This window comes from Staurois parvus, unplaced genomic scaffold (genome assembly GCF_062004578.1).
Source record: "Staurois parvus isolate SC_StPar_1 unplaced genomic scaffold, SC_StPar_1.0 ptg001130l, whole genome shotgun sequence".
Lineage (NCBI taxonomy): Eukaryota > Metazoa > Chordata > Amphibia > Anura > Ranidae > Staurois > Staurois parvus.
Window position 1 is genome coordinate 321,776 of NW_028318926.1, and position 14,310 is coordinate 336,085.

The 14,310-nt window shown below is 44.6% G+C and overlaps 1 protein-coding gene across 6 annotated transcripts in view; it reads left to right on the forward strand.

The window, feature by feature from the left end:
• DTNB (dystrobrevin beta) overlaps positions 1–14,310 on the forward strand; it is a 318,228-nt gene that overhangs the window by 243,121 nt on the left and 60,797 nt on the right. For all 6 annotated transcript variants that reach the window (XM_089659019.1, XM_089659020.1, XM_089659021.1 and 3 more), the window contains one exon: positions 8,781–8,877. In XM_089659019.1, coding sequence (XP_089515145.1) covers positions 8,781–8,877 — 97 coding nt within the window. The remainder of the gene's footprint in view (positions 1–8,780; positions 8,878–14,310) is intronic.

The following is a 14,310-nucleotide window of genomic DNA, read 5'->3' on the forward strand; positions in this document are numbered from 1 at the left end:
CCAGGAAGGATGGTCGCCAGAGCCGGGGTCAGAAGCCAGGAGGAGTCTTTGCCAAAGCCGAGTCGGTATCCAGGAGAGCAATGGGTTAACTGAGCAGGAGCTTGCTGCTGTGCAACAGACAAGACACGAATGCAATGGACAGCTACAAACAGCAGAATTAAATGTGATGAGCCGCAGAGGGCTGAAAGCATAAAGGATCCCACAATGCTTTGCAGACACCTAAGATGGATGCAAGCACATGGAGCAGCACAAGCCCTGAGGAAAGGTAGGACCTTGACACTGTGTCAGCTTACACTATACGTCATCATCTGAATGAAAGGGACACATTGGTAGGACACCCAGGAGGACCCCACTGCTGACACAGAAACATAAAAATGCCAGATTGGAGTTTGCCAAAACTTACCTGAAGAAGCCAAAATCCTTTTGGGAGAATGTACTGGGGACAGACGAAACAAAATTCCAACTTTTTGGTAAAGCCCATCATTCTACTGTTTTCAGAAAAAGCAAACAGGCCTTTAAAGAAATTAATACAGTCCCCATAGTCACACATGGTGGGGGGTCACTGATGTTTTGGGGTTGATTTGTTGCTTCAGGCACTGGATGTCTTGACCGTGTGCATGGCATTATGATATCTGAAGACTACTAAAGAATTCTGGGGTGCAATGTAGGGCCCAATGTCAGAAAGTTGGGTCTCCGTCAGAGACTATGGGTCTCACAGCAGGACAATGACCCAAAGCACACGTCAAAAAGCCCCCAGAAATGGTTTCAGACAAAGCGCTGGAGAGGACTAAACTGGCCAGCAATGAGTCCAGATCTCAATCCCATAGAGCTCCTGTGGAGAGATCTCAAACAGCAGTTGGGAAAAGGAACCCTTCCAATCTGAGAGACCTGGAGCAGTTGGAGAAAGAAGAGTGCTCCAAAATTCCAGTAGAAGGTGGAAGAACCTCATTGATGGTTACCAGAAGCCATTGATTTCAGTTATTGTTTCCAAGCGGTGTGCTGCCAAATATTAACTGCTTCCCAACAGCACTATAGCCTGAAAGGTGTCTACAGCGCGGTTGTCCAGTTCTGGGAGGGCTTCCATGGATGTCCTCCCAGAAAGCACCTCCAGCGGTGCCCGCCCGGCACTGTCAGCGATCGCTGTGTCCCGCAGACCCAGTGACACAGCAGATTACAATGTAAATATAGTTGCCGGTTATCGGCTCCACTTTTCTCACGCTGTCACAGTGTGAGGAAAGTACTGCCAATAAATGGCAAATGTGACAGGGGAGATGTGCACTAATAATCAGGTCCAGGGGCGGACTCACCATTTGGAAACTTGGGCACTGCCCGAGGGCCCAGGGTCAGTAGGGGGCCCCATGAGATGCCCATGGTACCTTTTTCATAGCCTTTTTTGAGTTTGGGCAAGGACACAGGGGCCCCATGATCCCCTATTGCCCAGGGGCCCCATGAGTTGTCAGTCCGCCCCTGATCAGGTCACTGATTATCAGTGCCCTGCTGCCCAGCAGTGCCACCCACCAGTGCTGCCCGTCAGTACCAAGCAGTGCCACCTGTCAGTGCTATAGGTGTCTCCAGTTGGTGCTATCAGTCAGTGCCGCCTATCAGTGCTCATCATTGCTGCATATGAGTGCATCATTAGTGCCTCCTCAGCAATGCCCACAAGTGCTTCCTCATCAGTGCTACCTATCAGTGCTGCCTAATCAACGCACATCAGTGAATGAGAACAATTACCTGTTTGCAAAATTTTATAATAGAAACAAAGAAAACCTTTTTTTTTTTTGTTCTTTTTTTTCCATTTCCAGTGCAAACAATAGAAAAACCCCAGCGGCGATTAAATACCACCAAAAGAAAGCTCTATTTGTGTGAAAAAAATTATATACATTGCTTTTGTGTGCAATGTTGCATGACCGTGCAATTGTCATTCAAAGTGCAACAGGAAGGGGGTTAAAGTGCCTGGTAGGCAAGTGATTAAATTGAGGGTGCCAATAATTTTGTCCAGTCCATTTTTGTGGTTTTGCATGGAATGTGTCAGATTTGGCTTTTTTTTTTTTTTTTTCTCTCCACATCTTTTTGTGTCATACTAATACAAACAAATGACATAAACATGAGAGCGCCGAAACATTTGTCATTGCAACAGTTTTCTGGGCGAAAAATACTTGTTGTGTTGCCAGATTTGCGCTTAACTCCTAAGGGTTCATGTACACTGCAGCTGATAAACGGATGTTCATGAGCTGTTGAGCATTTTTTTCAGCAGCCCCTGAACTCTCCCTAATGTTTTCCTGTGTGTCCATGTACACATCTTTGTTTACAGGCAGTTGAGTTTAACCACTTGCCGCCCAGCCACTGTAGATATACGGCGGCAGGGCGGCACTGGCAGGCAAAACCACGTTTTAAAACGTGTGTTTTGTAAACAAATAGGGGGCGCGCGCGAGGCGCGCCGCCGCCCTATCTGTCCCGCCGATCACCGCCGCAGATGTAAGTCGTCGGGTCACAGCCGGTCCTTACCGGCTATGTCCCGGCGATCGGCGGCAAACAGTGACAGACAGCACAGCTGCAGTAGCTATGCTGTCTGTCACTTCCCTGTCAGCTCGAGGATGAGCTGATCGAGAAAGAACAGTTTCTCTTTCTCGATCAGCCTTGTCCCGCCCAGCACACACCCCGCCCCCTAGTAAAACACTCCCCCTCACTCCTATAACCCTTCCCTGCTAAATAAAGTTAACCCCTTCCTCCCCATTGCCATTAGTACAGTGTCAGTGTTTTTTTTTTTTTGCACTGATCACTGTATTAGTGTTTTTGGGGATGTCAGTGACCCCAAGTCAGTACCCGTGTCAGAATATCTGCCGCAGTCCTGCCATAAGTCACTGGTCGCTGCCATAAGTCACTGGTCGCTGCCATAAGTCACTGATCGCCGCCATAATTCACTGATCACCGCCATTATTAGTATAAAAAAAAACCTAAAAATCCCAGTATCTTTCCCGCCATTTGTAAACGCTATAACTTTCATGTAAACCAATTAATTTACACATATTGGGGTTTTTTTTAGCAAAGACATGTCGCAGAATGCATTTTGGCAGAAATTTATGACTAAATTTGATTTTTGCATTTTTTTTAACTGGACGTGTTTTATAGCAAAAAGTCCAAAATATTGTTTTTTTTTCCTCAAAATTGTCAGCCTTTTTTTTTATAGCGCACAAAATAAAAACCGCACAGGCGATCAAATACCACCAAAAGAAAGCTCAATTTGTGGGGAAAAAAAAGAATGTAAATTTCATTTATGTATCGTATTGCATGACCGCGCAATTGTCTGTTAAACTAGCGCAGCGCTGTATAGCAGAAAAATGGCGTAAATTGCAGTATCTATACCATAGTTTGTAGACGCTATAACTTCCACACAAAGCAATCAATATACACTTATTGGGATTTTTTTTACCAAAAACATGGAGCAGAATACATTTTGGCCTAAATTTATAACCAACTTTGAGTTTACTATATATTTTTTACGGCTGAAAGTAAAAAATATTGTTTTTCTTCAAAATTTTTGGCCTTTTTTTGTTTATAGCATGAAAAATAAAAAGCGCACAGGTAAACAAATTACACCGAAAGAAAGCTCTATTTGTGAGAAAAAAAGGACGTAAATTTCGTTGGGTGCAGCATTGCATGACCGCGCAATTATCAGTTGAATTAGTGCAGCGCGGAGTAGCAAAAAGAGGCCTGGTCATTAAGGGGGGTAAATCCTCTGGAGGGCAAGTGGTTAAAGTTTTTTTGAATGCACCAAACTTGCGTTTAGGAGTAGATTTTACCGGCGTTTCAAATGCCAAATGCTTGTAAACGTGGTTAACCGCGTTTAGAAGCGTTTTTTAACTGTTCCATATCCAGATGCTGTCCAGAGCCTTTTTTCATCATCAGAAATGCATGCAAAGTGTTTTCCATGTATTCAAATGGACCCGGAACACCAGCGCAGTCAGTTCCAGGTTTCGCGTGAAGTAAATAATGGTAGAACGCGCCGCATTATGCTCATGATGGGATCCATAGTGAATACAACCAGAAAAGACAGGTCATCTCAACACATACTGCTCTCCCTGCTTCTGCTCTCTCAAAATGTCTGAAATAGTGAATTATTTACTATTTTTCAGTGCATTCTGGGCATTTGGGAAGGTCTCCTGAAGTTATCTTGTAAAAACGCTTCTAAACGCAAACGCGCATAAACGCGATATGCAAATGCGACTAAACTGACATTTTTAACCTACGTTTTCCAGCAGTCCGTTTCCATCCTTCAGAAGAGTTTTCCAAACGCCCCGTGTACATGAGCCCTAAGTCCAATTGTGGGCTGACTGAGTGGTGTCAGCCCTGCCCGGTGTCTTTCGCTTAACTGCGCAAACCCTACCACTGTCCTGATCACTACAGCATAGGCACTAAAGCCAACCATGCACATGTGAGTTGGATGGAGGAATCCTCCGCTCCCGCCAAGACCTTGTATTCTGCCAGCAGCACCCGTGGGAGCACCTTGTGAGGGCTATAAGAGGTTTGTAGAGCCAGAAACACATATCATGATTATATAGGAATTCATTAAGTCATTTCCCTCTCATGCATTTTCCAGTTATAATTATTCTTATACAGGATTTATATAACATCAACAGTTTGTGCAGAGCTTTACAAAACAAAAGGAGAAAGCACCTGTGACGGGAGTCACTTTGGGTGGGGGGCCCATAGAACAAAGCTCACTTTGTAGAGGTGGGGAGACCCCTGTCTCAGCTCCCTATATCCCTCTTATGTGTAAGTCACCCTGTGCCTGTTAGGGGTACAGGGTGATCTATCCTAATATTGGTAGACCTGTCTAGGAGATAGGTCGGGTGGGGGTTGTGGATTGTTTGGTGTCATGTGGTTGCATCCCATTGTTCTATTGTGTGTCTTGATTGGGAGCAAACTATTATGGGATGTATGTGTTTATGTGTATTGGCTTGGTGGGGGGTGTCTCCAGCAGCCCTCCCTCCTGATGGGACTGTCTGCTGGTGTGTCTTTGCTATTAAATGTAGATTGCCCCGCCCTGTGTCATTATGCAGGGAGGGGGGATTGTTCCCTTGAGTGTATATATCTTGTATCTGTGTTCAAATAAACTGGTCTACTTTCTGGATTACTTCAGGATTGGTGTCGTCTAGTCTTGTATAGTCAGCTGTGGTGTCTGTTGTCGGTGTTCGGACGGGGAAGCGGTAGTCTAATGCAAGAACCCAAACGCAGTCTGGGGTTGGTTCTGTTACAGCACCATTATAATACCATTCAATACAGTAGGCCTGCCAAGCTAACAATCTAATAGGGAGGAGCAAGTGATACAAAACATAATGACTGTGTATGGGGGAGCTGATGGAGAAAGTCACATTTCAGTTCCTTGGTGGAGGTGGGATAGACTTCCCTGAAGAGGTGAGTTTTCAGGGATTACTGAGGGCAGACAGAGTAGGAGGACAACCAGATGAATTGAGGGTAGGAAGTTCCAGAGGAAGAGAGAGGCTCTGGAAGAGATCTGGTGGGAGGTAACAATGGAGCTAAAGGATAGGAGGTCTTGGGAGGAGTGAGGGGGTCGGGTTTGTTGGTAATTCAAGATGTGGTTTTTTTACTGAAGTAGGTTTTGGGGTGTGATATCAAGGCTTTTGGTAGTTAACCACTTACAGACCAGCGACATAGCGAAGTCCCAGGATTCTCAGTGGTTATACTTGAGTGATGCAGCTTCAGCCGGCCATCGGCTCTCTTGGACAAGCAATCAGAGCGGCTAACTAGCCCCTCTATTGCTTGAACAGGTAGCAGGAGGCGACATCCTCCCCAGCCCCCACCCCCCTTGGCTTGGCTCTCTCGGCATCTCCTATCCCACCAGGAGTCCCGGTCTACCAGCCGGCACATCCTCTGTCTGGTCAGCCAACCAAAGCTGTACTTGGCTTTGATCATAGGCTAGGTTCACATCTATGCAGTTTGCGTTTGATCTGTTTCTGGCATGCTTTTTGAATTATTGCACATGCGTCCGTGTTTTTGATGCGTTTTGCGTTTTTGTTGGATTTTTTTACTTGTTGCTAGGCAGATTAAAATGCGTCAAAAACGCACACAACATGCTTTTCTGCAGCGTCTCCATTGAAGTCTATAGAACCAAAAACGCAACGTTTTCCGTTTAAAAAAAAGTCCTTGGCCCTTTCCAAAAAAATGCACCGGGTGAAAACGCGGAGATGTGAACCTGTCCCATAGTAAATCATGTTAAATGGACTGCTGTGCATTTCTGCAAAACGCAACGGAAAACGCATAGGTGTGAACCTAGACTTATTGTAAACTGGAAGCAGTGACCTGATGACATTCCCGGTTTACTCAAAATATTGGCGCCATTGTTAAAAATCTGAAAGCTTTTAAAAAAACACCGATCTTTGAATGCTTTCAAGTGCAGAGGATGGATTTGGGGTCTTATAAACCCCACATCTTACCATAAAGAGCACCTGTCACATGTCTATAGCTGTCACTGGATGTTTACATTCCTCGTGACAGCAGTAAAATGTAAACCCTCAGTGTAAAAAAAAATAAATAATAATAATTAAAAAAATGAATAGTTAACCGCTTCCTGACCGCCTTATAGCAGAAATACTGCTACAGGGCAGCAGGGGTGCGCAAAATCAGGTGTATATATACATTATTTTGTATTTCCGGGTAGGGGGGAGCGCCCTACCCGCGCCGCATATTCGCGGCCACGGCTGTCAATCACTGGGTCCTGGCCGGTGATTATTCGCCGGTGCCTGGTGATTGCCAAAGATATCTGTCGGGGAGAAGATCAGTTTGTAAACAAAACAGTTCTTCTCCCTGTTGACTCGTGCACATTGCTTTGGATGGCTGTGCACAGCCATGCAATGTAGTGTGCTTACAGTGAAGAACACGGACACAGCACATAGTAAAACACACCCAGCACACAGTTAACCCTTTGATCGCCTCATGTTAACCCCTTCCTGCCCAGTGTCATTAGTACAGTGTCAGTGCTGTTTTTAGAACTGGTCACTCTATTGGTGTCACTAGGGATGTCAGGGACACCAAGTCAGTCCCCCCCCCCCCAGTGTCAGAATGCCCGCCACAGTCCCGCTATAAGTTGCTGATCGCCACCATTTCTAGTAATAGAAAAAAAAAATCCCAGTATATATACCGCCATTTGTAGACGCTATAACTTTCTCGTAAGCCAATTAATTTACACACATTGGGATTTTTTTTTTAGCAAAGACATGGAGCGGAATACATTTTGGCCGAAATTTGAGGAAATTTTGATTTTTTTTACATTTATTTTACTGGACGTGTTTAATCGCAAAAAGTCAAAAGTATTGTTTTTTTCTCAAAATTTACAGTCTTTTTTTTCATAGCGCAAAAAAATACAAAACTGCAGAGGCGATCAAATACCACCAAAAGAAAGCTCAATTCACGGGAAGAAAAGGACATAAATTTCATTTGGGTGCGGTGTTGCATGACTGTGCAATTGTCAGTTAAAGTAATGCAACGCCATAATGCAAAAAATGGCCTGTTCATGAAGGGGGGGAAAATCCTCTGGAGGGTGTGGGTAAAAAAAAGATTAATAAAAAATAAAAATTATAATAAATTAATATTAAAAAAATTTAAGTGCAGCAAATATACAGCAAAGTAATGATGTCACTGCTACTTTTACATAGTGATACTTGGGTTTGCAAAGATATTTGGTGCTCCGTAAAAGCCCATTGTGCACTTGTGCGACTTGTCATGTGACTCTGGGGTGCAAAGTCAAATGACAAGTCACCCTGCCATGTTTCCCAATGGGTAGATAGACTGCAATAAAAAAAACCCTCAAAAGTCGTATGAAAGTTGCACCTGATTTCTGTATATGCAACTTTGGGGTCCAAAGTCGCATGACAAGTCACCCCGCCATGTTTCCAATGGGTACCATTCATATCTGTGCAACTTCAAGTTGCAGCGACTTCAAAGTAGTTCATGTACAACTTTGGTACAATTTTCATGCAACTTGAGTGCCATAGACTGCAATAAAAAACCCTCAAAAGCCGTAGGAAAGTTGCACCTGATTTCTCTATGTGCAACAGTTGTGCAACTTTGGGGTCCAAAGTCGCATGACAAATCACCCCGCCATGTTTCCAATGGGTACCATTCATATCTGTGCAACTTCAAGTTGCAGCGACTTCCAGGTAGTCCATGCACTACTTTGGTACAAGTTTCATGCAACTTGAGTTCCATAGACTGCAATAAAAAACCCTCAAAAGTCGTAGGAAAGTTGCACCTGATTGCTGTATGTGCAACAGTTGTGCATTATCATCAAGGTAAGCCAAAGTCGTATCCAAGTTACACCCATCCAAAGTTGCGTCAAAGTCGAACCTTGTGTTTCCCAGTGAGTACCGTTCATATCTGTGCGACTTCAAGTCTCAGCAATTTGAAAGTAGTTCCTGCACTACTTTGGTTCGACTTTGAGGGCCATAGACGCCAATGTAAACCCTCCAAAGTCGCATGAGAGTCGCACCTGAATGCTAGACACGCGACTTGCGTGCAACTTTTTACAGCACACGGAATCATCTTTGGTCAAAGCTAAAGTCGCTTCAAACTGCACTGTAAATCGCAGGATTTTGAAGTCGCACAAGTATGAATGGAGCCCAATGGATTTAAATTCTTTTTTTTTTTTTGCTCTTAAAGGATATATTTAAAGGACAGTTGTTGTGCCTGGAGTTTAGCCGTAATCACGGATATTTGGGATCTGTCCTCTCGCTACATTCATATCCTTCTTCCTTCATGTACAGGCAGCGGAAGGACGAGCTAGAACAGAGAATGTCCGCGCTGCAGGAAAGTCGCCGGGAACTCATGGTACAGCTGGAAGGCCTCATGAAGCTGCTAAAGGTGAGGCTGTCAAATCTGATGACACTGCTGTGATATTTCTGTATTGAAAGAATGCGTTGCGTTGCAGGACCGACGCTCATCGATCAGTAATGACCGACTTTGAGCAATAAATCAAAATCTTTGTGTGTACAGCCATCAGCTCCAGCTACCCCGGAATTGTCGCAGTAATTCATTACAGTTCTTCCTTTGTCTCATTGGACTACAAGGTTTTAGAGTTACCATTAGTGACGGGAAATCTTCCCAACGGGGTCGGTGATCCTTGTCTATGGATGGGAGTTCTTTTCAATTTGGAGAGATTTCCTCTCATTTCTTGTTGAGTCTTCAGGACCAGAAACCGAGTCTCCTCCTAGGATACCAGTAACTCAAAAGGGTTTTCTCCTTTCCCTACATGATCTAAAACTCAAAAAAGGTTTATAAATACTAGAACGTGATGCGGGAAACACGCGTTTCACAAACCGCATCCAGAACGCACTGCAGTCTGCAGCGGGTGTCGATAAGTTAATGACACCCTGTAATGTAATGCTGGGTGCAGTAAGCAAAAGCAAGTCATAAACAGGGGCGGACTGACCATTTGGAAACTCGGGCACTGCCCGGGGTCAGTAGTGGGCCCCATGAGATGCCCCTGGTACCTTTTTCATAGGCTTTTTTTGAGTTTGGGCAAGGACACAGGGGCCCCATGATCCCCTATTGCCCGGGGGCCCCATGAGTTGTCAGTCCGCCCTTGGTCATATACACACACACACACACACAATCGATAGGTAGTTACACACAGGTACTTTTAACCAGCATTCACACCATTACATATTCTACGCATGTGAAATATCCTCTACCAAATGAACACCTGCCCTGGCACATCATAGCATTCACTCGGCACTCCAAGAAATAACAGAATCCAACTGCAAAATTCTTGCACTGTCAAAACCTCCACTTTTATTATCACACAACACACAGGAGGATATATCTTATAGTCATCACAATCTGCATAATAACACACACCAATTATAATGTGAGCATTGCAGCATGAAATAGACACATCATTTGACAGCATCACAGCATAGAATTAATATATTACCAAAGCTATGGGAAGACGGGAAGGAACAAATCCCATTGGAACCACACTGCCCAGAGGGGTCATGGGGAAGCCATAAACGCGACCAACCGATGAGCCCATATAGCCTTGGCAAGAGTCCCAGTGTCAGAGCGCCCTCATCTGCTAGGGGGCTCCCAATCGGTCTCGTTCAGACTCCCGGCTTTTAAACCATTTTCTTGGCAGCTTTCCCAAAGTGGGCAGGTGCCACACCCACTGTAGCAGAAAGGTTCCTTGAGGATCACAGAGTCACGCCCGGCCACCATATTGAATCTACATCGTTATCTAAAAAGTCAAACTTTTGCTTCAGATCAGCTTCTCATCTACCCTAAACTTAAAGATTTCTAACTTCTCCAGCAAGTAGAGATCTCTAAACATGTTCTTATCTTCTAATGTGACATTACTAGATGTCATAATCATGTTCAATCCCACAAACAAGTTCTTATCTTGCGCTAAGCAGAATATCTTGTGTGACTCTGTTCCTTTGGCTAAACAAATTACATCATACATTTCTCATGCTCCTAAAATTTGGGCAACAATGCTTTATTGTAAAAATTACCCAAGAAACAAAGGGTCCAAGGCCAACACATTTCATAGGCATTACATACCCCAAACGCATGGTACAAAAGTACCACTTGATTCCGGTTGCAGCGTGTTTCCAAAAGTGGTGCATGTGCTACTTTTGGTGTGGTGCCTTGCCTTTTTTTAGCCCATTGGGCTGAAATTGCACCGCACAGAACTGCATGTGAATGGCACAGGAACGCACGGCGTGTTCCTGAGCGATTTTCTGGTGTGCACTGGCTCTAAAGCGTGTGGACTTTTAAGCATTTATGTACTTTGGCCTCCCGTAAAGTGACAGTAAGCTCATATTTTTAATTAAATAAATGCCATATGTCTGAGAACCCGGTCACATCGGGTGCGACTTGGCATGCCATGCGACTTGAAAATCGTTTGACAAGTCGTACCCTATTGTCCACAATTACAGTGGTCATATCGGTGTGGTTCCGACTTGGTCGGAGCCACATTGATTTCTTAAGTATTATTATTATACAGGATTTATATGGCGCCAACAGTTTGCTCAGTGCTTTACAATATGATGGGAGACAATACAGTTCAATACAAGAGGGAAAAGAGGGCCCTGATCCTTGGAACTTACAATCTAGGAGGGAGGGGCTAGTGGAACAAAAGGTAGCAACTGTGGGGGATGGACTGGTAGGAGGAATAGAAGATTCCATTATTAGCTGATGGCAGAATAGGCTTCTCTGAAGTGATAGGATTTCAGGGATCGCCTAAAAGTGAGCAGAGTAGGCGATAGTCTGATAGATTGGGGTAGAGCGTTCCAGAGGATGGGGGAGGCTCTGGAGAAGTCCTGGAGACGAGCATAGGAGGAGGAGACAAGGGGGTTAGAGAGCAGGAGGTCATGGGATTTACATAGTCTGGCTGAAAAAAGACAAAAGTCCATCCAGTTCAACCATAAAAAGAAAAAAAAAAGTTATAATCCTACACCCACAATTGATCCAGAGGAAGGCAAAAAACCCAGCAAAGCATGATCCAATTTGCACCTGCAGGGAAAAAAATTCCTTCCTGATCCCCCGAGAGGCAATCGGATATTCCCTGGATCAACTTTACCTATAAATGTTATATTCTGTGTATTCAAGAAAGAATCCAGGACTTTCCTACAGCAATCCACTGAGCTGGCCACAACCAACTCTTGAGGGAGTCTATTCCACATTTTCACAGCTCTCACTGTGAAGAAACCTTTCTGTGTTTGGAGATTACATTTCTTTTCCTCCAGATGTAAAGAGAGCCCCCTTGTCCTCTGTGATGACCTCAGGGTGAATAACTCTACACCGAGTTCACTATATGAACCACTGATGTCTTGCAAGTCAGACCTAAACTGGAAGTCACACGATTTCAAAGTCAGATCAGTGTGACCGGGGTGTAAATATAGGTGGAATGTACCTTCTCTCTTCCTTTGTTTCATTTCTCAAATGTAAGCGTTTTTCTGCTATTCTGAGACGTCCTGTTCTAGGGTGGCTGCATTAGTATGCCCTCGCCCCATGTATGGTAATGTAGCCACCCTCTCCTGCTTGCCCGAGATGGACTGCACATCTCCTTTCAGACACATTTGAGCTCTATGGGAATTGCAATATACATAGAGTGACCAGAAATACACTATATTGCCCAAAGTATTGGCCCCACCCTCCAAATCATGTGATTAAGGTGTTCCAATCACCTCCATGGCCACAGGTGTATAAAATCCAGCCCCTAGGCATGCAGACTGCTTCTACAAACATTGGTGAAAGAATGGGTCGCTCTCAGGAGCTCAATGACTCCACGCATGGTCCCGTGATAGGTTGCCACCTGTGCAATAAGTCCATCCGTGACATTTCCTGGCTACACACAGTGCACAGAAGTCGCCAACTGTCTGCAGAGTCAATAGCTAAAGACCTCCAAACTTGGTGTGGCCTTCAGATGAGCCCAACAACAGTGTGTAGAGAGCTTCATGGAATGGGTTTCCATGGCCGAGCAGCTGCATCCAAGCCTTACATCACCAAGTGCAATGCAAAGCGTCTGATTCTGTGGTGTAAAGCACGCCGCCACTGGACTCTAGAGGAGAGGAGACGTGTTCTCTGGAGTGACCAATCATGCTTCTCTGTCTGGCAATCTGATGGACGTATCTGGGTTTGGCGGTTGCCAGGAGAACGGTACTTACCTGTCTGTAATGTGCCAAGTGTAAAGTTTGGTGGAGGGGGGATTATGATGTGGGGTTGTTTTTCAGGGGTTGGCCTTGGCCCCCTAGTTCCAGTGAAGGGAACTCTTAAGGCATCAGCATACCAAGACATTTTGGACAATTTTCATGCTCCCAACTTTGTGGGAAGAGTTTGGAGATGGCCCCTTCCTGTTCCAACATGACTGCACACCAGTGCACAAATCAAGGTCCATAAAGACATGGATGAGCCAGTTTGGGGTGGAGGAACTTGACTGGCCTGCACAGAGTCCTGACCTCAACCCCATAGAACACCTTTGGGATGAGTTAGAGCACAGACTGTGAGCCAGGCCTCCTCCCCCGACATCAGTGCCTGACATGACAAATGTGCTTCTGGAAGAATGGTCCAACCTTCCCATAGACACCCTCCTAAACCTTGTGGACGGCCTTCCCAGAAGAGTTGAAGCTGTTATAGCTGCAAAGGGCGGGGCCAACCCGAACCTTCCCATAGACACCCTCCTAAACCTTGTGGACGGCCTTCCCAGAAGAGTTGAAGCTGTTATAGCTGCAAAGGGCGGGGCCAACCCAAACCTTCCCATAGACACCCTCCTAAACCTTGTGGACAGACTTCCCAGAAGAGTTGAAGCTGTTATAGCTGCAAAGGGCGGGGCCAACCCAAACCTTCCCATAGACACCCTCCTAAACCTTGTGGACAGACTTCCCAGAAGAGTTGAAGCTGTTATAGCTGCAAAGGGCGGGGCCAACCCAAACCTTCCCATAGACACACTCCTCGTTCGGCAGCACTGGTTGAGATGGTATTGTAGGGGGGTTGGCTTTCAGCTATCTCATAAACCTGTAGTTTTTTGTTTGTGTTTTTTTTTAATTTATGATTTATTTTGCATCCTATAAAAAACTGTATTTAGAACCAGTTTGTTCTGTCACACGTGTAATTCAACAAGCAGTAAATGACCTTTAAAGCAAGTTCTCTCTGTAGCTGCTGACATTGTAAGTAATTCTCAAAGATGGCAGCACAGACACTGGAATCCTAGCTCACTAGAGCAGCTTGCCAGCCTTCTAATGTAAAGAAATTTTGAAGATGAATTGCTCCACAGTGCCAGCGGCTACAGAGGTCAGTGATCGTTTGTTGAAAGTGACAGCAAAAAGTAAAAAAAATAAAATAATTTTGCTTTATCATATTCGTTATGTTAGAATGATTCATTTTCGGAAAATGTATATATTCGGATTCATTTTGTATATTTGTTGTTCCGAATTGATTCGTATTTTCAGAAGATTAGCAATATTCATTTTAACATGTCAAGTTATTATTTCGGGAGATTACTTAAGCACTCTGAGTCATCTCTGCTAGTCCAACCCCGCAAAGAAAGAAATAGAATGAGCTGATTGAACAATATCGGCAGGAGTCGCATACATCCGAAAGAATGAATGGAACAAAGCGAACTTCAGATTCATTCGGCAATCCGAACACAATAAGGAGGAAACCTCTTACGTCACTTTTTTACCTTTCTGTATTTATTGCGATATGTTTCCATTTCTTATGCAGGGTATCTTTTATAGTGCAAAATAGAAACAAAATGGATCCAAATCACTCATTTCGTACTCTGCAAACATGAACAAA